Source organism: Chiroxiphia lanceolata, chromosome 14 (genome assembly GCF_009829145.1).
Source record: "Chiroxiphia lanceolata isolate bChiLan1 chromosome 14, bChiLan1.pri, whole genome shotgun sequence".
Lineage (NCBI taxonomy): Eukaryota > Metazoa > Chordata > Aves > Passeriformes > Pipridae > Chiroxiphia > Chiroxiphia lanceolata.
In genome coordinates, this window is record NC_045650.1 from 8,085,404 (window position 1) to 8,110,021 (window position 24,618).

General features: G+C 57.8%; 4 protein-coding genes across 8 annotated transcripts in view; 2 read left to right on the top strand and 2 right to left on the bottom strand.

Moving 5' to 3' along the window:
- Window positions 1-742, top strand: part of CSTF2 (cleavage stimulation factor subunit 2) — a 7,152-nt gene extending 6,410 nt beyond the window's left edge. Inside the window, exons 12-14 of one of the 3 annotated variants that reach the window (XM_032701794.1) lie at window positions 46-171; window positions 314-439; window positions 560-739. In XM_032701794.1, coding sequence (XP_032557685.1) covers window positions 46-171; window positions 314-436 — 249 coding nt within the window. In that variant the 3' untranslated portion in view covers window positions 437-439; window positions 560-739. Of the gene's footprint in view, window positions 1-45; window positions 172-313; window positions 440-559 lie in introns of all 3 variants that reach the window. The other 2 variants (XM_032701795.1, XM_032701793.1) reach the window with 2 other exon arrangements.
- NOX1 (NADPH oxidase 1) overlaps window positions 1-6,300 on the bottom strand; it is a 14,593-nt gene extending 8,293 nt beyond the window's left edge. Inside the window, exons 1-13 of the mRNA XM_032701796.1 lie at window positions 6,041-6,300; window positions 4,941-5,036; window positions 4,428-4,538; window positions 4,257-4,341; window positions 4,039-4,181; window positions 3,780-3,961; window positions 3,438-3,576; window positions 3,242-3,338; window positions 2,853-3,075; window positions 2,610-2,772; window positions 2,338-2,484; window positions 2,010-2,134; window positions 1,653-1,821 (exon numbers count right to left, since the gene is read on the bottom strand). Coding sequence (XP_032557687.1) covers window positions 1,695-1,821; window positions 2,010-2,134; window positions 2,338-2,484; window positions 2,610-2,772; window positions 2,853-3,075; window positions 3,242-3,338; window positions 3,438-3,576; window positions 3,780-3,961; window positions 4,039-4,181; window positions 4,257-4,341; window positions 4,428-4,538; window positions 4,941-5,036; window positions 6,041-6,085 — 1,683 coding nt within the window. The 5' untranslated portion in view covers window positions 6,086-6,300 and the 3' untranslated portion in view covers window positions 1,653-1,694. The remainder of the gene's footprint in view (window positions 1-1,652; window positions 1,822-2,009; window positions 2,135-2,337; window positions 2,485-2,609; window positions 2,773-2,852; window positions 3,076-3,241; window positions 3,339-3,437; window positions 3,577-3,779; window positions 3,962-4,038; window positions 4,182-4,256; window positions 4,342-4,427; window positions 4,539-4,940; window positions 5,037-6,040) is intronic.
- The window catches only part of XKRX (XK related X-linked), a 27,292-nt gene extending 8,293 nt beyond the window's left edge, over window positions 1-18,999 (bottom strand). The window contains exons 1-4 of one of the 3 annotated variants that reach the window (XM_032701799.1): window positions 18,911-18,999; window positions 11,711-11,869; window positions 9,380-9,639; window positions 7,189-8,543 (exon numbers count right to left, since the gene is read on the bottom strand). In XM_032701799.1, coding sequence (XP_032557690.1) covers window positions 7,798-8,543; window positions 9,380-9,639; window positions 11,711-11,742 — 1,038 coding nt within the window. In that variant the 5' untranslated portion in view covers window positions 11,743-11,869; window positions 18,911-18,999 and the 3' untranslated portion in view covers window positions 7,189-7,797. The other 2 variants (XM_032701798.1, XR_004359577.1) reach the window with 2 other exon arrangements.
- Window positions 19,000-21,166: 2,167 nt separating this feature from the next.
- Window positions 21,167-23,326, top strand: ARL13A (ADP ribosylation factor like GTPase 13A). Its single transcript, XM_032702350.1, has 5 exons — window positions 21,167-21,225; window positions 22,256-22,389; window positions 22,564-22,813; window positions 23,157-23,262; window positions 23,309-23,326. The coding sequence occupies exons 1-5, from the start codon at window positions 21,167-21,169 to the stop codon at window positions 23,324-23,326; spliced, it is 567 nt and encodes a 188-aa protein (XP_032558241.1).
- Window positions 23,327-24,618: the final 1,292 nt, after the last annotated feature.

Genomic DNA, 24,618 nt, shown 5'->3' on the forward strand with positions numbered 1-24,618 from the left:
AGTCCAGAGACCCCTCAGTCCTCACCCCCTCTCTCATTCCCACAGGTTCCTAACATGGCAGGGGCAGGCTTGCAGGGAGGAGGCATTCCTGGGGCAGGAGTCCAAGGAACTGGTCAGCCTGGAGGCTTTAGCCCTGGACAGAGCCAGGTCACCCCCCAGGATCATGAGAAGGTGAGAGAAGAAAAGGGAAAGGGTGAGATGTCAGGAGCAAAACTTCCTGTGTGCCTTTCTGTGGCACGGACAGCCCCTCCCTGGCTCTGGTAACCCATGGATTCTCCGGCAAGGCATGTCTCTGACCCCCTTCTCCCCACAGGCAGCGCTGATCATGCAGGTCCTGCAGCTGACAGCAGACCAGATTGCCATGCTGCCCCCAGAGCAGCGGCAGAGCATCCTCATTCTGAAGGAGCAGATCCAGAAGTCCACAGGGGCACCCTGACAGGTAATATCCTCAATCTGTGCCTGTTCTCCTTCTCCTCCAGTAAATCAGAGCTGCCCAGGATGGGGCTCTGTCCTGCTTCTCTCCATGCCAGACTCAGTCTCCTCCCCTTCCTTCTGGCAGGCTTGTGGTGGACAGAGGTGATGCTCCATGGCAGCTGCTTCCTGTTGGTACCTGAGCTGATGCTGCTTTTTGGGAGAGGTTGTGTCCCCCTCAACGTTTTTCCCTCCAATTCATCCTTTTTTTTTTTTCCTCTGTGTATATTTTATGATGTTTGAAATAAAGTGGGAGGAGGGTTTGAATAAAGCCATGTCTCTGGCTGCCTTATTTGGTCTCTTGTGGAGGCCAGAGTGGGACTCTTTGGTTCTGGGTGCAGTCTTGCCTGTCTCCAGTCATGTCCAAACCACTTGCCATCCTCCCTCCTCCACAGCACCAGGGTAAGAGCTAGTCCTGGAATTTCTTGTTCTATGCTCTTCGCAGGGGTGTAGGGGAAGGGCAGGACAGAGAGCTTGGCTTTCTATCCCTGCTGGCAGAGCAGGAAGGGCTCCATATTGGATTGCAGTATCGCTTACCATGCCAGCCGGCTCAGGGAGGGGAGTTTTCCCTCTTTTTTGCATATGCTGGAGCAGGGAATGTGTGAGCTTTGCATCTGCTGCTGGCCTGTGTGCTGGGGTGCCTGGCTCTGGGGGCAGCCCGGCTCTGGGGGTGGCAGGATGGCAGCAAGTCCTTGTAGAGGGGTGTCTACCCTACACCTCAGAGGGTTTGCTATCAACCAGCTGTCTTATTACAGCCCTATAAGAGGTCAGAGCATGCGCTGCTTCACCACAGAGATTCTCATTGCAAAGAAAAGCAAGTTTAATTTAATCTTTCACACAAAGAACTGTTTAAACCTGGAGGAGCATGTTTGGCCCCTGATGCCTGTGTCCCATCTGTGTCCTGTGGCTCTTCCCAGCCCACTGGGCGTTCCTGCTGCTTCCCACTGCTCTGGCAGCATCATTGTAGCATGTGTCTCTGGTTTGTCAGTGAAGGGGCCATGCAGAGCTGCCAGCCCACTGGCTCCATGAGGATCCCTTGTACACCAGGACAGGCAGGCAGTAGTCTTTGAACCTGGCATTTCTCATGGAGAAAGGAGTACCTTGCTGTGTCTTGCCTGGCTTCAATGCATGCACAGATGCTTATCCCTGGCCTTGCTCTGGCACAGGAGGTGAGGTGAGACGGGCAATGTCCCTGTCCGCTGGGGTTCCAGCCTCGCTGCTACTCAGAAGTTCTCCTTGTTGAAGTAGAATTTGACCTTCCTGGGGTCTAGACTGGAGTGCTGGTGACAAGACTTTTGCAGACTCTTTGCCAGGGCCTCCGGCCCACAGAGGAACACACCAACCACTGACCTGCAAACAGCATGGGGATGTCAGCGCCAGGTGGGCGACTCAGGGTGAAGTGATTTCAAAGGTTTTTAGGCTCCCTGCTGGGGATAGCACACCTCTCCCAAAGCCACTGCCCAGCCCAGTGCTGAGTGCCAGGGAGGAGAGGGGTGCATCCCCACTTCAGCATTCTGAATTCTGTGCCCACCTCTCACCTGGGGTGGGCTGCAGCCACTACTTCAAACTCTGTGTTCCACATGGGCCGCCCAAAGATGGTTTTCTGCCTGAGGCCTGTCACCGTGTCCGTAGCGGTGTCAAAGTGAAGTGCCACGTTGTTGGCCTGGGCAGAACAGGGATGGTGAGAACCCCAGACACCACCCCTGAGCCCACCTCCAGTCCCTCACCGTGGAGGAGTATCCATTGCTGATCCCACCAAACACCATGCCCAGACTTTGTGCCTGAAAGCCGTTGTCGTGCTTGCCCTGCCCAACTCGGCCACTCCGTGTCCCCCCTTGCGGCCACAACAGCCTCTGGTCAACTCACAATGCTGGTGTCCCAGCCAGTGAGGAAGAGACGGTAGGTGAGGAAGTCCGCCTTGCCCGACTCGGCCATCTTCTGCTCCAGCGAGGCAAGCAGGTCGTTAAACCAGGCAAAGGCTTCTCTATCCCGGCAGAGCCAGTAGAAGTAGATCTGGGATGTGGGGGGAGAGGAGTTACTCAAAATGGAGCAGAGACAGACGGGTGGGAGAATGCAATGCCAAGTACTGGGAAGCTCAGCATGGAGAAACCCACAGCTGGTCCCATGGGACACTGTACCTTCTTGGTCTTGAGGGTCTGGTCAGCCTGCTGGAACTTGTACCAGATGGATTTCAGGATGGAGGCGAAGGGAGTGACGCCGATTCCCGCTCCCACCAGCATGGCCACCTCGTACTGGAACACGTCTTCACTGGCAGTGCCAAATGGACCATCCACCTCGATCCTGGCCAAGGGAGGGTCTGGGTGAGAGGTGTGGCCTCCTCAAATCCCTGTGATGGCCTGTTGGGGCACTCTCCAGCCTACCTGGGGTTCTGTGACTGGAAGGTGTCGACGAGACGCTCTGTCCAATCACCAGCCACCCGGATGTGAATGGAGAAGAAGTCCTCCTCGGGTGCAGAGGTGAGGGTGAAGGGGTGCCACTCCAGTGGGGAGATGGCAGGGCAGTTGACAAAGATGTATTGCCCCACCTCCATGCGGAAGCCCTTCTTTTGCATTTGCAGCTCCAGCACACGGGCAGGGTGCATGACTACCTGGGGGCACGGACAGGGCTCAGCACCCAGCCCGGCTCCTGTCCCTGGGAAGGGGCTGTGGCCACCACCCCTGCCCACCTCCCCACGGCCACCACAGCGAGAAGCTGCAGCACCAGCGACTCCAAGGAAAGGAGCTGGGGTAGGAACAGGCTCCTGCACCACCCACCTTCTTGACAACCACCTTCTGCTGCGCACGCCAGACCCGGAGGATCCGCTCAAAGAGATAGAGGATGATGGGGGCCAGAACCCACTTCCAGGACTATGGAGACAGAGGAAGGCAAAGGGTTGGGGAGGACCAGGGCTGGAGCCTCCCATGGGGAGGGCTTCTCCCCTCGCACCCATTCCAATGCTGCCCTACCTCAGCAGGGATGCTCCCAAACTCAGGGTCTTTGCAGCAGTGGTGGGTGCAGTTCTGGTCCCTCTGCGTGAGGTACTGGGCACAGTGATGGGGGTCCATCTCTGCCATGCTCTGCTCTGTCTGCCCACGCACCAGCCCGCTGTAGGGAGGTAAGGGGTGAGCCCGAGGGCCAGCTCCTGCCTCCCAGCCAGGGCTGAGCTGCGCTGCACGAGGCCAGCTGGGCTAGCCCACCATGGGAATGGCAATTCACAACCCCACTGGACTCTTCCTGGGTTGCCCCACAGGGGATTTGTAGCCGCTGCCTCTCAATATCCTGCCTTGGGGAGTGGTGAGGAGTCTTACGCAATGCCGTGGATGACAAGGCCAGCGAAGTAGACAAGGAAGAGGTGGTGTGTGTACCAGAAGACCTCGAAGTAGTTCCTGCGGATGAACTCGGTGGAGGATGTGACCATGAGGATGAGCGCCAGTGTGATGATGACCCCCGTCAGCCCCGGGATGGTCGTAAAAGCTACGTACTCGACGGTCTGCAGGAGAGGCAGGATGGGTTAGGGGGGCAGGGGACAGGTGGTGGCAGGGGGCTGGATGCCAAGGCTGCGCTCACCGTCTCGTTAGAGTGGATGGGGTTCAGCCACTTGTTGTCCTGCAGGTGCATCTTAGAGAGGACGGCGGGGAGGCTGCCATCGGTGGCTTGTTGGCTCTGGTTGTAGCGCTCCAGGTTGAAGAGGTGGGCAATGGTGTGCATGGCTGGACAGGGGACAGGCAGTCACCCACATGGCCATCCCCTTGTCCCCCCATACCCCAGCCCAGTGCTGGTGATACCTGTGAGCAGGGCCAGGGCATAGGCCACCAGCTTGTGGAAGGTGAGGTTGTGGTCCAGCTGCTTCCGCAGCGTCCGCCTGCAGCACTGCAGGGAGAGGCAGTGGTGTCAGGATGGGGACAGGGACAGGGACGGGGACAGCTATGCTGGCCATGCCACTGCAGGGCACTCACCGAGCAGGTCCCACGGAGGAAGGAGAGGAGGTTGCGGCAGACGGGCAGCAGGATCAGCATGCTGTTGAAGTTGAGGCACTTGGCTGATGCTCGAGCCCATGCCAAGGCAGACTGGGGAGAAGAGAAGGGTGAGCACCTCCCTTGGTGCTGTAACCGGGACTGGGTTAGGATGGGGCTAAGTGATGCTGAGCTGGGACTGAGTGATGCTGGCCTGGGGACTGGGAGGGAGCAATGCTGGACTGGGATGGAGACTTGGAAGGGGGAGGCTGAGCTGGATTGGGAGGGGGTGGTGCTGGACTGGGCTGGGATGTTGTTGGGCTGGGACCAGACAGGGATCAAGACAGGGACCAACAAGGAGCAATACTGGGCTGGGGAGTGGGACAGAATGGTGGTGGGCTGAAAAAGGACAGAATAAGGAAGGGGCATGGGATGTTGCAGCCCCACCCCACTGCAGGAGGGCTCCAGGATGCACATGTGCCTGGGCAGGAAGGGTGCTGTTGGAGAGCACCTTACCCCGAGGATGGCCCTGGTGTAGAAATATCGGTCATCTTGGTCAAAGAACAGAAAGTAGTAAGTGAAGAGGAAGATGTTGATGCCCAGCCAGGCTGCCTGTGGGGAAAAGTCACAGCATCATGAAGGGCCCTTGGGAACCCCTCACCCTGCAGCAGTCAGGTGCAGGCACAGCCAGAGGGTGTCAGGACTGCACATCCCCTCCTGTTTCCTTATGAGCTGCAGCATCCCGCACAGGGCTAGGACACAGGGCCAAGGGTGGGCAGAGGTGTGGAAGTCCTGCGAAATTACTGTCTTGTCACCCACAGCCCTGTGCTTTACCCATGCATGAGGAAGGAGGAAAGGCAGGAGCAGGCAACACCTGCGTAACGGGAAGGCAGGTCCGGAGGCTGGTCGGGGCTGCACAGGGAAGACTCCGGGAGGAGAAAGTTTTACAGGGAGCTGGCTCACCCAGCCTCACCATCCCCTGCCTAACCCCACTGCACTCCACACTGGCCCCTCTCACAGCCATTGACTTTTTGCAGAGCTGCCCAAAAAACACTCTGCCTTCTATTTGTTTTTGTTTTTTGGTTTGTTTGGGGTTTTTTTTAAGGTAACTTAAGATAGTCCAACTTCCTGTAAACTCCCATTTCCCCATGTATTCATAGCTCCCCATACAGTGCCGACCAGTCGATGGGTGCTGGCCAGGCATGCTCTGTTACACCAGTGATGCCACAGCACAGCACTGGCAGATGGTCCCTATGGACCATCTCCATCTCCTCACCCTGGCGTGAGCTCTCACAGGATTCTCTGCTCTCATGGGGGGAGAAGAGCCGTGCGGGAGGCTCCCAGCCAAAGTGGGCAAACCAGGAGCATTTTTAAGTTTTCCAGGACCTCCCTTTCCTCTGAGTTGCATTTCCCTTAAGACTTCAGTTTTCCAAACCCCCATCCTTCCCCTGGCTGGCGGGGTAGGCACGTTAGCTGAGCAGAAGGGATGCTTGTCTCTTCCCAGAGCCCAGCCCCGGGACAGCCCATCAGCCCCCATCTCTCCCACAGGCGCCCCAGGGCCCGTAGCCCCCATAGCCCCCTGCATTGCCTGTGAGCCCCCCAGCCCACACACTCACGAGGACGGCGGCCGAGAACCAGTGGTTGACCAGCCAGTTGCCCATGGTGCGATGTCCCTGCTCCTGCCGCTGCCTGCCCGTGCCTGCCGCTGCCTGCCCGACGTTTTATGGAGGGAGCAGGCGGTGCGGCAATCCCGGGTGCGGGAACTGCACCGCAGGGACTTTCCCCTGAGAAGCCTTCGAGGAAATGCCGGTAGTTTCAAAGGCCACCTTCCAGGAAGGCAGGGCTGACCGCATTGGTCAACCCCAAACCAGCCCCCTGTGCCGGCCGGGGATGGTCCCCAGCTGAGGGTCCCCTTGGCACACACGACTGGGTGCGGGAGGGCATCAGGCTGCTCCTCTTGGGGTTTTGCAATCTTTGAGGACAAAAATAGGCTTCTTTTAAGGTAGGAATTTCCTGGTGGGAAGAAGTTGCGGAGGATCCATCCTGTGACCGGTTCAACCAATGTGCTGTTTCCTGACCTCCCTCCACTGCCTCTGTTTTACAGAAAAACCACCAAAGGAGGAGAAGCATCCTGGGGACACTGTGCCAGTGCCAGAGTCTGTCCCAGGGATCCATTACAGGGCAGGTGAGTTAAAACTGAGCACCAGCAGTGCTGCACCTCTGTGAGCACGAGGGGGGATGAGCATCCTCATTCTTGTACCCAAACTGACCTGACCCTATAAATGGGTACTGGGGGAGGAGTGGGGTCACACTCCTAGTTTGGGGCCAGGATGCCTGGGTTCCATCAGCATACCTGCTGTTTTGTCAGCCACCTTTCCCCTCTTGCCTGCCCTCCACCGGAGGCCCCAAGCTCTGCAGTGCCCAGCACTCCAGCTGGGAACAGCAGTCAGTTCTGAGGCCCTGAGCCTGGAGGAACAGGTTGGACAGGATTGCTCTTTGCTGGCATGCTGGTTTCTCCTGGCCCCCAGCCATGGCCACGCTGACGGAAGCGCAGGATGAGGCCAGCCCCCATCTCACCGTGCTCCTGAATCTTACCAGCTCCACTGAGGGTTTTTCCCCCCATCCCCATATGCCCCGCTGGGGCAGCCCCGGTTCAGTGCCCATGAACATGAGGGTTATGTGGACAGCAGGTGTGTGCACGCATGCCAGCCCTGGCGGGACAGTCCCCACCCTCTGTGTGAGTCACTGCCAGCACCCAGACACGCAGCCACAGCAAAGTTTCTTTACTGCTTAAAACAGTCCCAATGGCACCCATGGCCCAAGGTCACAGTATGCATCCTAGCAGCAGCTGGGGGTGTAGGGGCACCCCATGGGCTGTGCACTGCACAGCAGCCAGCTTGCAGGTGGTTTGGGCACCCCACAAGTCCTTGAATCGTAGAATCACAGAATAGTTTGGATTGGAAGGGACCTCTAAAGCCCACCTAGTCCAGTTCCCCTGCCATCGGCAGGGATATCTTCACCTAGACCAGGTTGCTCAGAGCCCCATCCAACCTGGCCTTGAATATGTTCAGGAATGAGATGTCCACCATCTCTCTGGGCAATCTGTGCCAGTGCCTCACCACTCTCATTGTAAAAAACTCCTTTCTTGTATCAAATCAAAATCAACCCTCCTTCATGTTCATATGTATGGTCCTGAGCAGGTGAGCACATTCCTGTCCCCCTGCCACTGTGAAGACACACTGGGACTGGCTGCCACTGCAGGACCAGGCAGTGCCTGGCTCATGCTGCGAGCATCCTCTGACTGCTGGTGCAGCCCAGTGCTGCCCATCCCCATGCCTGCAGTCACCTGGAAGAGATGGGTGCTAGCTGTGCCTCAGACAATGCTGTGCCTCACACCGGGCTCAAAGGGTGCCTCGAGACACAGTGGGGTCCCTGGTGGGTGCCGGTGGCAGCAGACACAGTGCAGGAAGTCGGCGACGTTGTGCCGGAAGAGCTGGCGGCAGGGGTGCAGGTACTGGAAGAAGAGGAGCATGAAGTAGATGCCCAGGCAGTAGCCAAGGAGCAGCTGCACTACCAGCAGTGGGGTGCAGACGTTCTCGTAGACGTCTGTTTTGAAGAAGTACCAGAGGATGACGAGGGCCGTGTTCTCGGCCAGCCGGGCCACGTAGTACACGGCCAGGCGGCCCCAGTTCTGCGACTTGTCAATGAGGTCCCGGTCGGCCAGTTTGAGCTGCACGGCCGACCAGCAGAACATGTTGATGCTGGCATAGAGGAGGGTGAAGGCGCAAAGCACCACCACTGTGCCTACATGGCTGAAGTTCTTCTCGATGTTGTCGGGCAGGCGGGTGCCGCTGCGCCAGAACTGCACCCAGGGCAAGAAGAAGACCACCAGCAGGTTGGCCAGGGCAATGGGGATGATCCAGTGCTTGAAGACGGTGCTGAAGAGCACAAGGACGGCCACGCGGGTGGAGATCTCCAGGCTGCGCCACAGTACAATGCAGAGGAAGGCCAGTGGCCGCAGCTGGACCTTGTAGTCATCGTACTTGACCTGGATGGCCAGGATGTTGCAGACGAGCGCTCCATAGGTGACCGACACCAGGCAGATGGCCATGAGGACAGCTGCAGAGGGAGAGAGCAGGGGAGTCAGGCAGCACCAGGGACTGCACTGTGTGTCCAGCCTCTCTGCTGCCTGAGGTGCAAAGCCTGGAGTGCCAGCTCTATGTGGAAACATGGGGTGCCAATCTTGGGTGAGAAGTGCAGGGTGCCAAACCCTGGGGCTCACAGTAGGAGGCTCAGTGTGAGCACTGCTGGGACAGCTCATAGCTGGTGGTGACAGTCCCCATGATGAGGTGACTTGGAGGGGAGCTGCTGGCAGCAGGAGGTTCTGCCTGGCTTGGTAGCATGCAGAAGTGGGAGTTAAAAGCTTGCTCTGGCACATCCACCCCCAAGCACATAAACATCCTGGGAGCTCGCAAGGGAGCCTGGGAGTGGGAGTGCTGGCCTAGGAGCTCCGGCTATTGGGAAAGGTACAGAAATAGATCCACTGGAAGGACTGTAGGGAACCCAGAGGCTGTAGCTAGACAGAAAAAAACTAATGGAGACTGGAGCAGGCTGGGGCAGGCACCCGCCATTTTTATGGGACAGGGCACTGAGGGGATGCCATGGCTCTATAGGGCAGATACCCACAAGCGTCAGGGCTGGGAGCAGAGCCTGGCACCTCAGTCATGGCCAACTCTTCCCACTGTCTTCATCCCCACTGCAAGCTGAAAAGCAGAGAGCTGATGAGTGCCCAACCTCTGTGGGTTGTGCTCCACATTTAGGGGAGTCCAGTGGCAGTTGTGATCCCAGAAACAACCGTTTGGATTGCTTGGATGCCACATTGGCACACACAGCTAAGGAGCTGGCACTGTGCCCTGGTGGGGTTCCTAGGGAGCCCACATGCCAGGAACCCTTACCTCGGGCAACAGGGACGTACTTCTCCAAGACACTGATGTAGAGCTGGACAGTGAGCTGCGGGGTGGAGCCCAGGAAGGCCTGGATGACAGCCATGCGTTTGAAAGCGTTGCGGTGCGTGGCCAGCCGGCGCTCCGAGTGTCCCACCTCCTGCTCCATCTCCACCTCGTAGCCTTTCCGCAGCCAGCGCTTGCGGGTGATGGTGACGTAGGGCTCCTCCTTCTTCCCTGACTTGCAGTACACCAGCAGGGCCTCCATGCACCTGTGGAGACATAGGAGCTGTCACCCCACCAGCTGCCACCCTGCCAGCCCCCCTGCTGGCCCCCAACCGCACTCCTGGCATGTCTAGCAGACTCTTTCCTGGTGCTGGCCAGACCGTCCTCCTGCTGAGTGCAGTCCAATTGATTTGGGCAACTGTCCAGCAGTGCTGTGGGCGGTTCCTGGCCCTGGGATGGCAAGATGATGGCAGAGTCACACACGGATCATGAAGGTGCCTCGTGGCTGCTCCTCTGCTCCAGCACTCTGGATGAATCATATGAGGCAGAGGAGCAACAGTTGCCCCAGCGAGGGCAACTCGTGAGGTGAAAGAGCTGCTGCAAGAGGTGCAGCATCCAGGGTACAGAAACAGTGGCTCTGCTGGGAGCTACAGCTACAGGAAGGTGTTAATCGCCTTTGGGCTCTGTTTTCCCAACTGGCAAAAACCTCTTCCTCTAAGCAGAGGGAAGAGAAACTCTGATATTGTCTTTGATCTCTGCTCTTGAGCAGAAGAAGGCTTCCACGCTTCCTTCTTGGTGGGGACAGCAGGAAGGGGAGCGCAGGGTGAAGCTGTGTGTGACATGGGCAGATAAGACAGCGCTTCCGCAGGTCCTTTTCCGCGGGGCACCCTCACGTGTGGGTGGGGATGTGACTTTCTCCTGTGCTGCTCCTCACTGCAAGGGCGGGGATCCCCAGCCCCTCCACACACAGGCATGGGGTGGATGTGCATGGCAAGAGGCAATCAGCAGAGGAGGATTCATCTAACAGGCTTGGCTCCTGCCTGGGGACTAGCTAGGCCTGGGACCAACAGGATATCATTATTTATGAGTGCTCATTAGGGCAGCAGAAGTTTATCTGCATCAGACCCAAATGGAATGAAGTTTTTGGATAAATTCTCTCGGCAGATCAGGCCAGTGCACATGGCTCATTGCAAACTTGAATGGGAAAATGGTTTCATCCCAAAGGCCCGGCTTCAAGTGCAGTCCCAGCTGGCTCCTAGTGCCCTGCCAGACCTTCTCAGCAGACTGGGTTCCATCTCCGGCCTGAGCAGACGGCTGAGGCAGTCTACCCCGGGCAGCTCCAGCTGGCTCTTGCAAGCAGCCAAGCTCCACCATAACCATCTCAGACAGCCTTGGTCAGTGTGGTGAGACCCATGACACCACCATGGGCCACCGTGGGCTGGCAGCACTGAGGTGAGGCCCCCCAGCAACCTCTGAAGATTGGACGTGGTGACGAGGCCACTTCCAGCACTCTGCTTGTTTCCGGTGATGGAGGAAATGGAGTGCAGGCCACCGTGTTTTCGCAGTTCTGTGGGCCCCAAAGAGTGGCTCCTGGCCCACCCTTGGAGATGGCAGCTCTGCCTTGCCTCCTGCTGTGTATTCTCACTGAGAAGGGTGGCCAGGGTGACAGCAGCCCAGGAAGTACTGCAGCATTCCCAAGGAATGAGAGATCAGCACATCTCCAACTTGTGCAATATCCACCCCTTCACTGCTGTCTTCCCAACATGGTCCAGTGGCTCACCAGTTCCCATGCCAGCCCCAATCCTGTACCCAGCTCCTCTCCTCCATGTCCCATAATCCCACCTGTTCCAGGTCTGGGGACCTTCTTTGAGGGTGCTCCTGTTCACCCTCGAGCACCCAGTCAGGATTCCTGTCTGTGCTCTCAGCAAGGAGATGGCAAACCCCAGATGCTGGGAGAGCCTCTGGTGGCAGCCAGGACTCTGCGAAGTGCCTTTCCAGCAGCTGGCATGCAACAGGCTGGTAGAGCCACGTCCTGCCCGGAGAGGGGTCCAGCAGGCAGGAGCGCCCGTTGCACCACTAGGGAGGGAGGGGCGAGCAGGAGACCCCCTGGAGCCGGGAGCAGCAGCAGCTCCGGGGAGGAGGGACGAGGAGCCGGCAGGAGCAGCTCCGGGCACACCGGACATGTGGCTGCTGACAGGCGGTCCCCGGGGCGCCCGTCCTGCCCGGCACCGGTTCCCGCTCTCATCCAGTGCCCGCGGACGTGCCGGGGGTCTCCGTGTACCTGCCAGGGGTCCGCGCATCCGTGCAGGGGGTCCCCGCGCCCCCGGCTGTGCTCACCTGATAACGGGGCCAAGCTGGAGCAGGTGCATGAGCAGAACGAGGGGCCGGTCGCGGCTGAGGTCTCGGTGCACGAAGGTGAGGGTGAGCTGCACCAGGACGGAGGGGCAGAGCACGAAGAAGATGGTGAGTGCCAGCCAGAAGCGGTCGTCGGAGTGGCTGTAGGAGAGGCAGAGCACGGTGGCCGCCGCCCCCTCCCCGCAGAACAGCGCCGTCGAGAAGACGATGCTGAGCGGCAGCTTCGCCCGCGACGGGGCGGCGGCGGGCGGGCGGTCCCCGCTCGGGCTGTCCATCGCGGCCCCGGCCCGGCCCGGCCCGGCCCGGGCGCTCAGCCCCGCCGCGGCGCCATCCCGGGCTGCAGCGGAGAGAAGAGCGGCGCTGCGGGGCGGGACGGGGCGGGGCTCCCCCGCCGCACCGAGCCCCGACGGGCGGCACCGCACCGGCTCCGCTCCGGGACCGCCCCGACGGGCCCCGACCCTCCAGCCCGGGGTCCCCCCTCCAGGTATCCCAGCCCCTCCCTGCCCGCCAGCCTCCTGCGCTGGGGCCCCCTGCAACTGCTGTACCCTGATCCCCACCAGGCGTGGAGCCCTCTGCCCCAGGACATCCCCACCTGTGCCCCTGCCCCAACAGCCCTGCCTTTGACGGGGATCTTCTACCGAGGACTCCTTGTCTCTGCAGGGAAACCCCACCCCAGGACACCCCCAACATGGCCAGGATCCCCCTGCTCCGGCAGCACCCACCTCGGGACTCCCATTCCCCCAGCTATAGCCCCGTCAACCCCCATGCTACAACTTGCATGTGCTCTGGGGTCTCTGGGTTCCTTCTCAGGACCTCTCAGTCAAATCCTGACCCAATCATGTCCTGGCAGCTACCAACACCCCAAGGTGCAGTAACATGCAGGGTCCCTCCAGGGAAGAATTGTCAGGCAGCTCCAGGAACAGCAGGGTCCCACTGTAGGGCAGGAGGGGATGCCAGCGTGGGTGCCAGCCCTGCCTGCATCAGCCAGTTGCCAAAGAGTTGCCTGTACCCACTGCTGCCTCAGATCTGGGTCCTGACCCCAGCTCTGGGGCCTGACCCAATCTCCAGCCCTGGGAAGGGTATGTGGGGTCAGGCTGGGCCACCCACCAGCCTGTGGCCCTGTGCCATGTGGGGCAGCATGTGGGAGGAAGGGTATTGCCAAGGGAGGGAGCATCTTGGTATCTTGCGAGCCAAGCTGTGGCAGGGACACCCCTTCAGGTCCGGGAGGCAACTGGAGTCTGTATTGAGATTTGGGTTGGATGTTACAGGGGAGATGTGGCTCCTGTATCCTGAATGCTGCTGCCTCCAGGTAAGATGTAGTGAAGACCACCTTGGCCTACAGATGAGCAACAGACTGCTTTTCCCATCAACTTCAAGGATCCCACCTTCAGAGTGATGGGTTATACGGACTTACTGACAGAGCCAAACCTCCCATCACTGAAACCCACCACTCAGCCCTACATCCCTCTTGTCTGTCCCACCTTGGTCACCTGTACAGTGGTGGGAACACAAGGCTGTGTGGGCTGCTCCCCACCTCGATGGCCATGGTGGTCCCTGCTCTGCCCAACGCACACAGTGCCCCCAGCACCAGCCCTGCCCACCTTTTCCCCATGAGCAGCAGTGTGGACACAGGCAGGGATGCACACCCACTGTTTTGCCTGAGCACCCACTGCCTGTCAGATCCCTCAGTCCAGCCTGTGCACACACAGGCTGGCTGGAAGAGACGGGACAAGGCAAAGAGTGTTTGACGTTGGACAGTTTTTCCTGGTTTAGGCAGACCAGGAGTTTTTAGGTAACTTTTAAAAGTCACTTAGTGCTCATCCCTCAGCAGCCAGGCCAGCTCACAAGGAGATGCCGATGCTAGCAGCAGAAAAACTGTGTCCACTCACCTTCCCTATGCAAGCCAAAAGCACCAAAACTCCCAAACCCCACGCACAAGAGTTTTTCTCATTTTACCAGGCTGGAAGCATTACCAGGGCTTTAGGTCTTATCAGCAGCAGAGCTGGGAATAAAACCACCTGAGGCCTTGGAGGCCGTGTCTCCCCCAACAGCAATTCCCACACAGAAGCAATCCCTGTCTCTGCAGCTGCTCATTGCTTTTCCTTCCGAGGATGGACAGCTGCTTCAGGAAACCACAAACCCCATGAGCTCATAGGGACTGGCCTGACCGGTGGAGACGGGAGATCTACGTGACAGCTCAGTTCTGGCATGATAGTTACATATTTTCAAGCTGTTTTTGGAAAACAGCCTCTCCAAAAAAAACCTCCAGCAGGGCAGAGTGTGAAGGGATGTGTCTAAAACACAGGAGGAGCCTGCCACCAGCCAGAGGCCAGCTGGGGTGGGAGCTGTGCACAGCAGCAGCTGTGCCCAGCTGGGTGCTCAGCCAGTGGCAGCACATCATGCGGTGCTGCCAGCTGCACCCACAGCCCTGTATGAACAGCAAGAGCAATGCACCCTTTGTACCATTTATGAAACTTCCACTCACCCAAATTAAAAGCATTCCCCAGGAGCCTGGCAGGTCACCAAGCCCTCAGCAGAGCAACGCCTGTGCTTCGACTCGTCATATTTTTAATTTCCCCTGCTTCATGATGAAATACTTAAGAGTAATTGTTTAAGCGGGCAAGAATTCCAGTCCTGTATCCATAAACCCCAGCAGCCATCAAGAGGAATGGAGAGACAAAGCGTCACAGCACTTCCCATACCAGTTATTATCCTATTTTCTGACCCAAGCACGAAGAGGCAGTGGGCTGTTCACGTGAGTCACCTCTGCAGCCTGACCCCACCTGTCCACAGCTCAGTACTGTAAACAGCAGATAGGCCATAAAAGTGATCTGTGTCACAGATAGCATCAGCCAGGGATCCTGTCCCACTGCCCCGCCACTCCCTGTCCCTGCCAGCTCCACACCTACACCTCCACCTGCGAGCCCAGCATGGCTGGGGCTGCACAGACACCCTGGGACACCACTGTCACAGAGCAACTGCCTGACCCAGGGCTGTCACAAGCCAGCAGAGCACTGGGGGTGTCCTACCCCATTGTTCCTATGTTCAGTGGCTGGATCCTGGGTGGCTGCTGGCTGACCCTTGTTCTGAGTCCTCTCAGGAGCGGAACAGCCCCCGGGCTGGTGGAGATGAAGTTATGTGGAATCATAGAATATGATGAGTTGGAAGGGACCCACTATGATCATCGAGTCCAACTACTGGCCCTGCACAGTACAGCCCCAAGAGTCACACCATGTGACTAAGAACGTTGTCCAAATGCTTCTTGAGCTCTGTCAGGCCTGGTGCTGTGACCACTTCCCTGGGAAGCCTGTTCCAATGCCTGACCACTTTCTGGGTGAAGAACCTTTTCCTGATATCTAACCTAAACCTACCCTGATGCAGCTTCATGCCGTTAAGTGACATCCAAGATGATGTGAAACTGCCCTGGAAGTGCCCATCAGGATATAACTCAAGGTACCAAACAGAGGGGGACTGTGCTGGCTTCTCATCTGCCTGTATCATCAATAGAGCAGCAGCAGGATGAGGACAATGATTGTCCCCCTGTACTGGGCACTGTTGAGGCCACACCTCAAATCCCATGGTCAGTTTTGGGCCCCTCACTTCAAGTAAGACACTGAGGGACTGGAGCATGTCCAGAGAAGGGCAACAAAGCTGGTAAAGGGCCTAGAGGGTAAGTCTGATGAAGAGAGGCTGAGGGAGCTGGAGGGACTCCGCCTGGAGAAAAGGGGGCTCAGGGGAGCCCTTATTGCTCTCCACAGCTACCTGAAAGGAGGTTGTATCCAGGTGGGGGTCGCTCTCTTTCCCAAGTAACAAGCTACAGGACAAGAGGAAATGGCCTCAAGTTGTAGCAGAGAAGGTTTAGATTGGATACTAGGAAACAAATCTTCGCTGAAAGGATGGTCAGACATTGGAACAGACTCCCCAGGGAAGTGGTGGAGTCACCATCCCTAAAAGTGCTCAAAAAACCTCTAGATGTGGCACTTGGGGATATGGTTTAATGGTAAACTTTACAGTGCTGGGTTAATTATTGTACTCGATGATCTTAGAGGATCTTCCCAACCTTAATGATTCTGTGGTTCTATGATCTCTAGGACCACTTAGGAAATTGAGGAGTTTAGGTGGGATGCATGTTGCTTCTGTTACAGAAGCTCCTAGAAGCTCATGTTTTTTCCAAACCTCACTGTCAGGAGCTGGAACTGGAGAAAAAGGCAGAGGGAAGGAGAAACCAATTTTCCCTGCACAAGAATGGCACAGTGTCACCTGAGTCCCTTCCCCATGTTTTTCTGCAGGCATCAGCATTCAGGAGTCTCCCTCTACCTGTGAATGCCCAAGGCACTGGTTGGAGTCCTACCACCATGTGTGGATGTCAATTCTCCTGTCTCCACAAGTGTCTGCCCTGCCTTGGAGAGCTTCCCAGCTTCATTAATATCTTAATTCCAGCCTTTATTATTTTTTTTAATCCCAGTGTTCACACAACACGCTTTGCACAAAGGGCAGTGGCTGTGGTGGCCACCCGCCGTGGGAAATGCTGGGTTTGCTGTGCAGCTTTTCCAGCCCCTTGGATGCCTGTGGATGTGCCAGGGCATTTGTGTGTGGGACTGTGGATGTGGGGTGGGAACAGGCTCCTTCACCAGCTCTCACTCTTGAAATAGCCATGTCTGCTTTACACATGCCTGACTGGTGGCTCAGCTCCTGTAAAAGGAGAAGAGAAAAGCTGTTTGGAACAGGCAGGGAGCTCTGAGTCAGAGCTCTTAAAGAGCCCAGGTGGGGAGAGCTGCCAGCATGCTCCCCAAGCTCTCCTCTCCTCCTCTCACTGCACTAGGACCGGGAGCAGACATCGCTCCCAGGGTGCTTGTTGGGATATGCCAAGAGCACGCTGCTACCTTTCCAAATATAGCCCCGCACACAGAGATGGAGGCAGCTGCTCGGGGTGTGGGGATGGCCAAGCTTCCCTGCTTCAGATCTGAAACCACCTCAGGAACACGATCTGTGCAGGGGATTAAACATTCAGCTGGTGCCGCGTGGGGCGATGGTGGGAATGTGTTGATGTCCCAAACACCCAGTGTGCTGGATGAAGTGGAAATCAAAAAGTGCCCCCCCACTTGACATGCTGTGAGCAGGGGACACAACTGTCAGTGCAGCCACTCCATCCTGACTAGCAGGGCTGGGAGATTCTGAGGAATCCATGAGCTAGGAATTTTTTACTTAGTTTGGAAATAGCTTTGCAAATGACTGGTTTCCACGGGTTAAACTGTTTGGATTTTGCATTGCTTTCTCAGTAGCCCAGCTGTATTTTTTCCTGCCCCAGCAGTCTGTGGAATAGTTTCTGGTTGGGGAAATATTTATTCCATTCACTTCATCATGTGACTGCTTTTACCGCTTCAGTTCCTCACCCAGCTTCGGTCTCTGGCCCTCCTGGGAGAAAAACAGATGCTTGTGCTGAGGACCTCATCTCTCTAAATCTCACTGGAAGCTGTGCTGAGCCCACTGGGATCCAGACACTGGGCTGCCAGAGCCAGGATGCCTGCCTGCAGAGCATGGGCCATGTCACTGCTGCCTCACAGCTTCAAATCTTTAACAAGAAAGCAGAGTTACCTTTGGGTGCATTTATAGGTCTTTGCAATAAATACACATTTTGAAGTCATGCCTCCTTGGCTACAGTCCCAGCTCAGGCAGCAGGTAATGCTGTAACACTAAACCAGGTAGGAAGGGTTAAAATTACCTTTAATTGACTGATTCCCCCTGGGTCCCCTCTGCTGTAAGAGTATACAGCCCTGACAGTGTTATAATCCAGCCAGGCTGCTCCTGTGCCTGCCCAGGCATTCTGGCAGGCAGGAGGATTGGTTTACACTCCTATTCCCCATGCAGGAAAGCAGCAGGAGCACTGTATGCTCTCAGCAAAACCATTGTAGGAGCCCAGATAGGGCTTGTAGCCATCACAGAGGCTTCCTAGAGCTGTGTGTATGGCACAGGAGCAAGCTGGCAGCTTGTCTTGCAGCAGGGAGAAGAGCAAAGAGACTGCTCAGATCCAAACCTCTCCCAGGAATTTGTGTGTGCTTTGGCTGGGAAGCACCCTGCCAGGAATTGGGTGAAGAGCAAACAGCTCCCTGCACATTTCCTGCTTGCTTCTGCATCTTACACAGGGTGATGGTACTGGTGTGGGAGAGCAAAGAATGCTCTGGAAAAACAATCTCCCTTACCCAAAATAGCTTGTGGAATGGTTGCTGGCAGCGGGATGCAAACCATCCATGCTCCTTGGTACTACGCCAGCAAACCTGCCTGGTGCCCCAATTCCTCACCAACAGGTCTCTATGTCACAGGCTGTAATTATCTTGTGTTCCCAGCCTGACTGTGGGGTGTTTGCCTGTAATTAGCTCTTGGGATTTAGGAGCTGGTATGATCCGGGGTTATCGTTAGTCACCAGTGCCATGCTGGGATTTAAAGGGACAATGCAGTTGTTTGCATATCTACCGCCTCAGTGTGCTGTCAGACAGCATGTTAAATAGAAAGATGAGTCTCTCCTCAAAGCCTATGAGCGACCTTGCCCCCCACAGATCCCTTTCTAGGCAGAGCTGATGCAGTTCCAAGTAAAGCAGAACAGCTTGCTAATATTTCCGCTGTGACTTTTTGGTCTTTGCCATCACCTTGTCTCTGGTGTCACCCCAGCTCAAGGCCCTCAGTAAAGGCTGTGGTCAGCCCCTATAAGCCCCTATAGCTCTGCACCGCCCGTCATGTTCCCTTGCAAACCATCGTTCCCCATGTGAAAGCTTCCCAGCCATCCCCCTCACTCTGCCTTTTGCCCCAGGGGTGTCAAGCAGGGTTCCCAGTGCGCCCGATGCCAGCTCGGGCATGTACTCACGGGGTCTAGGGAAGCCGAGGCAGGGCAGCCCGCCAGCCCGCGTCCATCTGCGCTTCTCCACGGTCCCTGTGGTTTTGTCTCGTTCCCTCGCCTGCGACACTCCAGCAGGCAGAAATAGCCCCAAAGCACGTGCCACCTTCTGGGGAGCGATGCCAGGGGCCAGGCAGCCCCAACACCTCAGGCACAGCCCCCTCTCAGGGGCTCCTGGTGGCACCAGAGTGTCCAGCCCAGCACCGTGCCGGGGCACAGTCCAGGCATAGCGCTGGTGAGGAACATCTTCATTTATCCACCAAGATAATAAATTCTGGCTTAGAGTTTCTCACCTGGCAACAGTCACCAAGGAAACGAGAATGGCTGCTGCGGGTCCCCACTGGTGCTGCCTGGGAGGTCCCCATGGCCCTGGCAGAGGGTCTCCAGCTGCACCCTGTCTGGTAATCTGTGTGGTTGAAGGGCCAGTCACTCACTTGTAACCTGAGCCCAGGCACAGCAGAACGCCCATCGATGCAGGCTTGGCCTTTGCATCACCTCTCCAGAGCCGAGTGTGGGTTTCATCAGGTTTGGGGTGTATTTTGAGGTTTTCTTGGCTGTTGATCCCAGTGTGTGTGCATTGGGAGGAGTGAACTGGAGGTACCTCAGGCTCCCAGGGGTTTTCCCTGTCCCTGTCACTGGTTTGGTCAGGGATTTTGGACACTTGTGTTAAAAGCAGTAGTACCCCAAGTGCTAAGAGATCTCTAGAAATCCATTGTTACCAGAGGGAGATGAGCTTTTGCTACCCTTCAGGATCCCGAGCCGCTGCCTCCAGGGCTGCCTGACACATGGCACTTCCCTATTTATAGCAGCTGTGGTCATGCCTCCTCCTATCCCCTGCCAGGCTGTCCGCTAGCAGTGCCACCCCTAAGCTCAGAGGAAGGCACTGTCTTCCAACAAGTAATTTCAGACCTAGTACAGCTAATTCTCCAAAAAGCATCCCAGCCCCCTGCTGCCTGCAAACCTGGCTCTGACATTGGTCCCTGCAGTTGCTGGCACAGGCGCAGAAGCAACTGGGAAAGGCCATCAGGCTGGGGACAGGGTTCTGTCCCTGGGCCAGGCTAGGGTAGCTGATGTGCAGCCACTGCCACGCCATCAGTAGCACAGGGGTGACCAGTCACCTCAAATATGGCAGGTGGCTGTGATATCAGAACAGAAACTTCCTCCATCAACCATTAACCACACATGGCTCCCTGCCCATGGCACTGCCCTGGGGCACCTCCCTTGCCCAGGGTGAGTGCTGAGCTTCCCAACAGCACGTGGTCCTGGAGAGAGGTGCATAGGGCTGTGTCCATCCCAAGCCTGCAACCCTAGGGCCCTCCTGGATGCGAGGCAGCATCGCAGCATCTTTGGCTCATGGGTGGGATTTAGTTGGTCAAAGTAGTGCTGCTGGCACTGGATGGTTTAGCATGGACCAGTGTGAGCCAGTGGGCTTCCTGTTTGCTCCACAGTACGGCTTTTGAAGGCTTTCTTTGTCCCTCTGGACCCCACTTCCCCCACCCAGAGCTCCTGCAGCTCAGACATCCTTGTATGATTTCTTCTCCTCCACACTCAACAGCGGCAGCATGCCAGGGAGGGCAGCTCCTGCTGGGAAAACCACCAGGAAACCTGAGAAGCAAGATAAGAGCTTCAGAGTTACAGATCAAGGAGCTGGGGCTTTTTTCCTCCACTGTTGTTTGAGGGTCTCCACCACCTCTCTGCTCCCAGCCAGGCTCCTGATGGGGCTGGCCAGTGTTTCTGTCCCAAGCGGCAAAGAACCAGCTGCCATTCAGGGGGCATTCATGCCTCATTAGGGCATGAAATACAAGCAGTGAGCAGTGATGTCCCCCAACCCAGCTCAGAGCGGGCCCTGGGGGGGCAGCAGCTCTGTGCACACCATGAAGCGGATGATCCTTGCAGGGGCTGCAGAGAAACATCCACACGGGGATTAGGCAGCAAGGAGCCAGGGATGCTGTTCCTTAGAAGAGGAATTGATTCAGCTGGAAACCCCACATCGGGTGATGTCCCCACCAAAAGCCATTTACACCAGTGATGGAGGCACGAGGCTGCCCAGCACCATGGGGGTGCAGTGGGGTGGGTGATGCAGTGCCCAGTGCAGCAGGCAGCCCCACGACACACAGTGTCCCAGCAGCCACTGGCCTGGGCCGACCCACCAGGATTAAAGGGCCTGTGAGAGTAAGTAATTTAAATCCAGATTAGATTTAAGCAGCTGCTACGCAAAGGGGATGTGAGCAGGGGTCGCACGGTGGGGACGAGCAGGTGAGAGGCTGACTGGCACCCCTGTGATGCAAGGGGCTGTCAGGGCAGGGTCTGTCCAGCAGGTCCATGCCCATGAGGTATTGCCCAGAGGGATGGATTTTATCCCCAGGTTTGGCTTGTGCATACCAGGCTGGAGGCAGCAGTGTTGGGCCGTGGGACAGGGCATCCTGGGATGAGATGCTCCCAGCCATGGGGAGAGAGCACAGGCAGGAGGATGAAGGACATGGACACACTGGGCTGCTCACTGAGTAGGTGCCGAAGAGAGGCCATCCCTCCACACAGGATTGCAGACCATGTTCCACCTCTTCTCCCACTGCTGGTCGTGGCTGCAGGCCATACAGGAGCCCATCAGGTAGGTCACTGTGCCTGCTCCTTGGGATTCCCAGGAGGCACAACATTTACCTGTGTGTTTATCAGTTCTGAGGGCACCAGTGCAGTAACAGGGTGAGAGTGGTGCCCATTGCAGGAACTGTCCCCAGACTGCTGAGCAAGGCACATGTGTGTCCTCGCTGTCCCCTGAGCAGGCAGGAGCTGGCAGGCAGGGGAGCAGGCGGGGCAGGGGTGCACATGCAGGGAATGCTCCCAGCAGGATGTCCTCTGTGCAAAGTCAGCAGCTCCCCAGGAAAGATGGGGAGGATGCACTGAAACACTGCCGTGTCTGTGTGTGTCGGGAGACCCAGGTTAATTACCCTGGGACAGCACTGCAGGGGGGTTTATGGTCCTCTCCCTCGAGAGGAGACCTTACCTGCTGAAATGCTGGAGGTGGAGCCATGCCACCCACACAGCCTGGTCTGTATGTTTAAGGAAGAAAACTATACTGCAAATGACTACCGTGGCTTATCAACAACAGGGAAGACTTTCTCTGTGTGCTTTGGTGGAGCACATTGCTGGAGACCAAATAGGACTGTTTGGCAACAGGAGAAACCACCTGAGTCCAGGCAGAAGCTTGTAAAAATGTCCTTTCTACCTCTCCCTAGTTGTGTGTACTCATAATTTACTGCCAAGGAAGGAGTAATCATTGACTGCATATAAGGAAGAATCATTTTGGCCTGTGCACACCATTGCTTAATCCTATATGATATGTAAATAAGTTCTTGCCATAGGAAGCACCTTGAAGGCTCTGCATAGTGGCTGTCCCACAGCTTTGGGGTGGCTCCAGGCACTTGTGCCTTCCCTCACCCTCTCCCAGGTACCAGAGCCCATCCCTGCCCTTGCCCCCAGCTCAGCCAGAGCCTGTGTCACTGTCCTGTACCTCTCCTGGCTGAAGTGCAGCTGCTGTGGGCAGGGGCCCTTGTCTGGGAGCCTGGGGGCCTTCAGTGGTCACCACTCTCCAAGGAGCACAACCTTTCTTGGGATGCTCAACTGCTGTTGTCACTCTGCAGAAAGGTGACCCTCCTTGTCGTGGGGCTGGACAATGCTGGGAAAACCTCTGTCATCACGGACGTAGAGAAAGGTGAGGAGCAGCACCAGAGCCGGCCTCAGACGGCGCAGCAGCTTTATCGTCCTTTGCAACCAAGTATCCAAGATCCCTAAAATACAGCCCCTGTTCTGGGGGAGTGTGCAAGGCACCAGCTGTGCCGCGGCAGCTCTGGGAGCGGGAGCAGGGATGTGGCTGGGGGAGGAGGAGGGAGATGCCGCAGGGAAGCTCCCGGGTTCCTCTGCCAGCTCTCTACCCTCTCCCCCCACACAGCGCTGGCCGGGGAGGTGCTGCCCGACGCACAGCCCGGCCAGACCCGGCTGCGGGTGGACAGGTTCGAGGTGACGCTGGTGGATCTGCCCGGGGGGCAGCGATCCCGCAGTTCCTGGCGCAGCCACTACAGCGGGGCCCACGGGCTCCTCTTCGTCCTGGACTCCAGTGACCTGGCGCGGATGGAAGAGGCCCGCAAGGTCCTGAGTCGCGTCCTGAGCCATCCCGACATCTCCGGGAAGCCTCTCTTACTGTAAGGCTGGTCAGCGGGATGTGACCTTTGGGGTTTGAGGTGAGGGGGGTGAGTGGGAACCTGTTGCTGGGGTTCTGGGTTGCGTGCACGGGCTGCTGCGGGGGCGTGGCGTCCAGGGAGCTGTCGAGGGGTGCTGGGACATGAGGACCACAGTGGCACTTGGGAGATGGGAGCATCCCTGGAGAGGAGATGAGGAGGGGGCTACAGTACCAGGCAAGGGCTGGGGCAACGCTTCACCTAATCTCAGCCAAACTGGGAGAAAACACCAGCCTCCCCCGCCGTCGCGCAGCGAGGCGCCCAGAGGCCGGGGTGACGGCCGCGCTCCGCTCTCCCCATGCCCCAGGCTGGCCAACAAGCAAGACGCGGCGGCCGCGCTGCTGCCCTGCGAGGTGATCGAGCGGCTGTGCCTGGAGCGGCTGGTCAACGAGAACCGCTCTCCCTGCCGCATCGTGAGTGCGGGGCTGGCCCCGCTCCCCGCTCCCGCTCCCCGCGGAGCTGCGCTCCCCGGGCTGACCCCCCGCCTGCCCGCAGGAGCCTTGTGTCGCCAAGCGGGCCCCCCCCGCCGGCCCGGCCCGTGCCACCCTGCAGGGGCTGCGCTGGCTCCTCCGCGCCGCCGCTGCTCCGGCCCCGCCGCCCGCCGAACCCGCACCGCCCGCCCCGAGGGCCCCCCGCGCCCGCCGGCCCGCCCGCAGGTGCGTGAGGGGCTCCGCGGGTGCGTGTCCCCGTCCTCGTCCTCACAGCGCTCGACCTCAACCCCGTCGTGCTCTCGCCCCAGGGACCGGCCGCCCCCAGGGGAGGATGCTCGAGAAGGCGCGGGGAAGAACGGGGACAACCGGCCGCTGCGCCCCGTCTGCCGCCTCCTGCCCCTGGTGAGTGAGTGAGACCCCAGGGGTGGGACGGGGTGGAAGGGGGGCTCCTCCACTTTCTTCTCATCCTCCTTACCCTGCCCAGGAGGAGAGCACTAAGGGCGCCAGGAGGAGGAAGAAGAAGGTAAAGGTGAAGAAGAAGGGCTTGGGGCAGCCGAGCCCAGCTGAGGAGCCGGAGAGACCAGGAGAAGGGGGTGACAAACATGCGGGGGCCGCTGGGGGGCTGCTACTCCCCAACAGGGTCGGGCAGGAGGAGCCTGTGCCCACCAGGATGGCCACACCCCACCCAGGTGAGAGGGGGCTATGGGAGGCTGCCAGCACTGCTGGCACCAGTACATCAGGACCCCCAAAGCCACCCTACAGGTAGGGTTTGGAACCTGGTAATACAGCAGAATGCTGGACCACTGGTCCCCACCACTCCCATTAGCTTTGCTTGCAGACCAGCAGAGTGCAGAGCAAGGTCACAGGAGTCTGAAGGGGAAGAGGAGAGACATCTCTGAGCACCTCCATAGGGAAACGGTGCACAGAAGCAATGAAGGACTTAGGACCCAACAGTCCTCTCAGGTGGTTCGGTGAGAAAGGCATCCTTGCTCAGGTTTGGTGCCTGAAATTTTGTCTTTCTCTATACAGTGCAGGGCGTGAAAAAGAAAAAGAAGAAGAAAGTCAAGAATAAAATTAAGTCACAGGAATCTTCTGTGGAGCAGCAGCATGAGGAGGTCTCAAGCACCTTTGGTTGGTATTTCCTAGGACAGATTTTGCTGAAAGCATCAAGGAACCTGGCCTGCTGGCAGTGGGGTGTGAGCTGTGCAGGGACACTTGGCCACGGGGTGCTTGGTGTGGGGACATGGGCACAAGTAAGTGCTGCTGCAGGGCAAGGTGGTGGCTGTTGGGGAGGCAGATGCTGCTGCCTCTGCTGTGAGGTGGAATGAGTGCACTGTG

Excerpts from the sequence above, each read along its gene's own strand:
- ARL13A (XM_032702350.1), top strand. The coding sequence starts at position 21,167 with ATGTTCCACCTCTTCTCCCACTGCTGGTCGTGGCTGCAGGCCATACAG. Across the intron at positions 21,226-22,255 it reads GCCATACAGGAGCCCATCAG|AAAGGTGACCCTCCTTGTCG; the intron begins GTAGGTCACTGT and ends GTCACTCTGCAG. Across the intron at positions 22,814-23,156 it reads TCCGGGAAGCCTCTCTTACT|GCTGGCCAACAAGCAAGACG; the intron begins GTAAGGCTGGTC and ends CCCATGCCCCAG.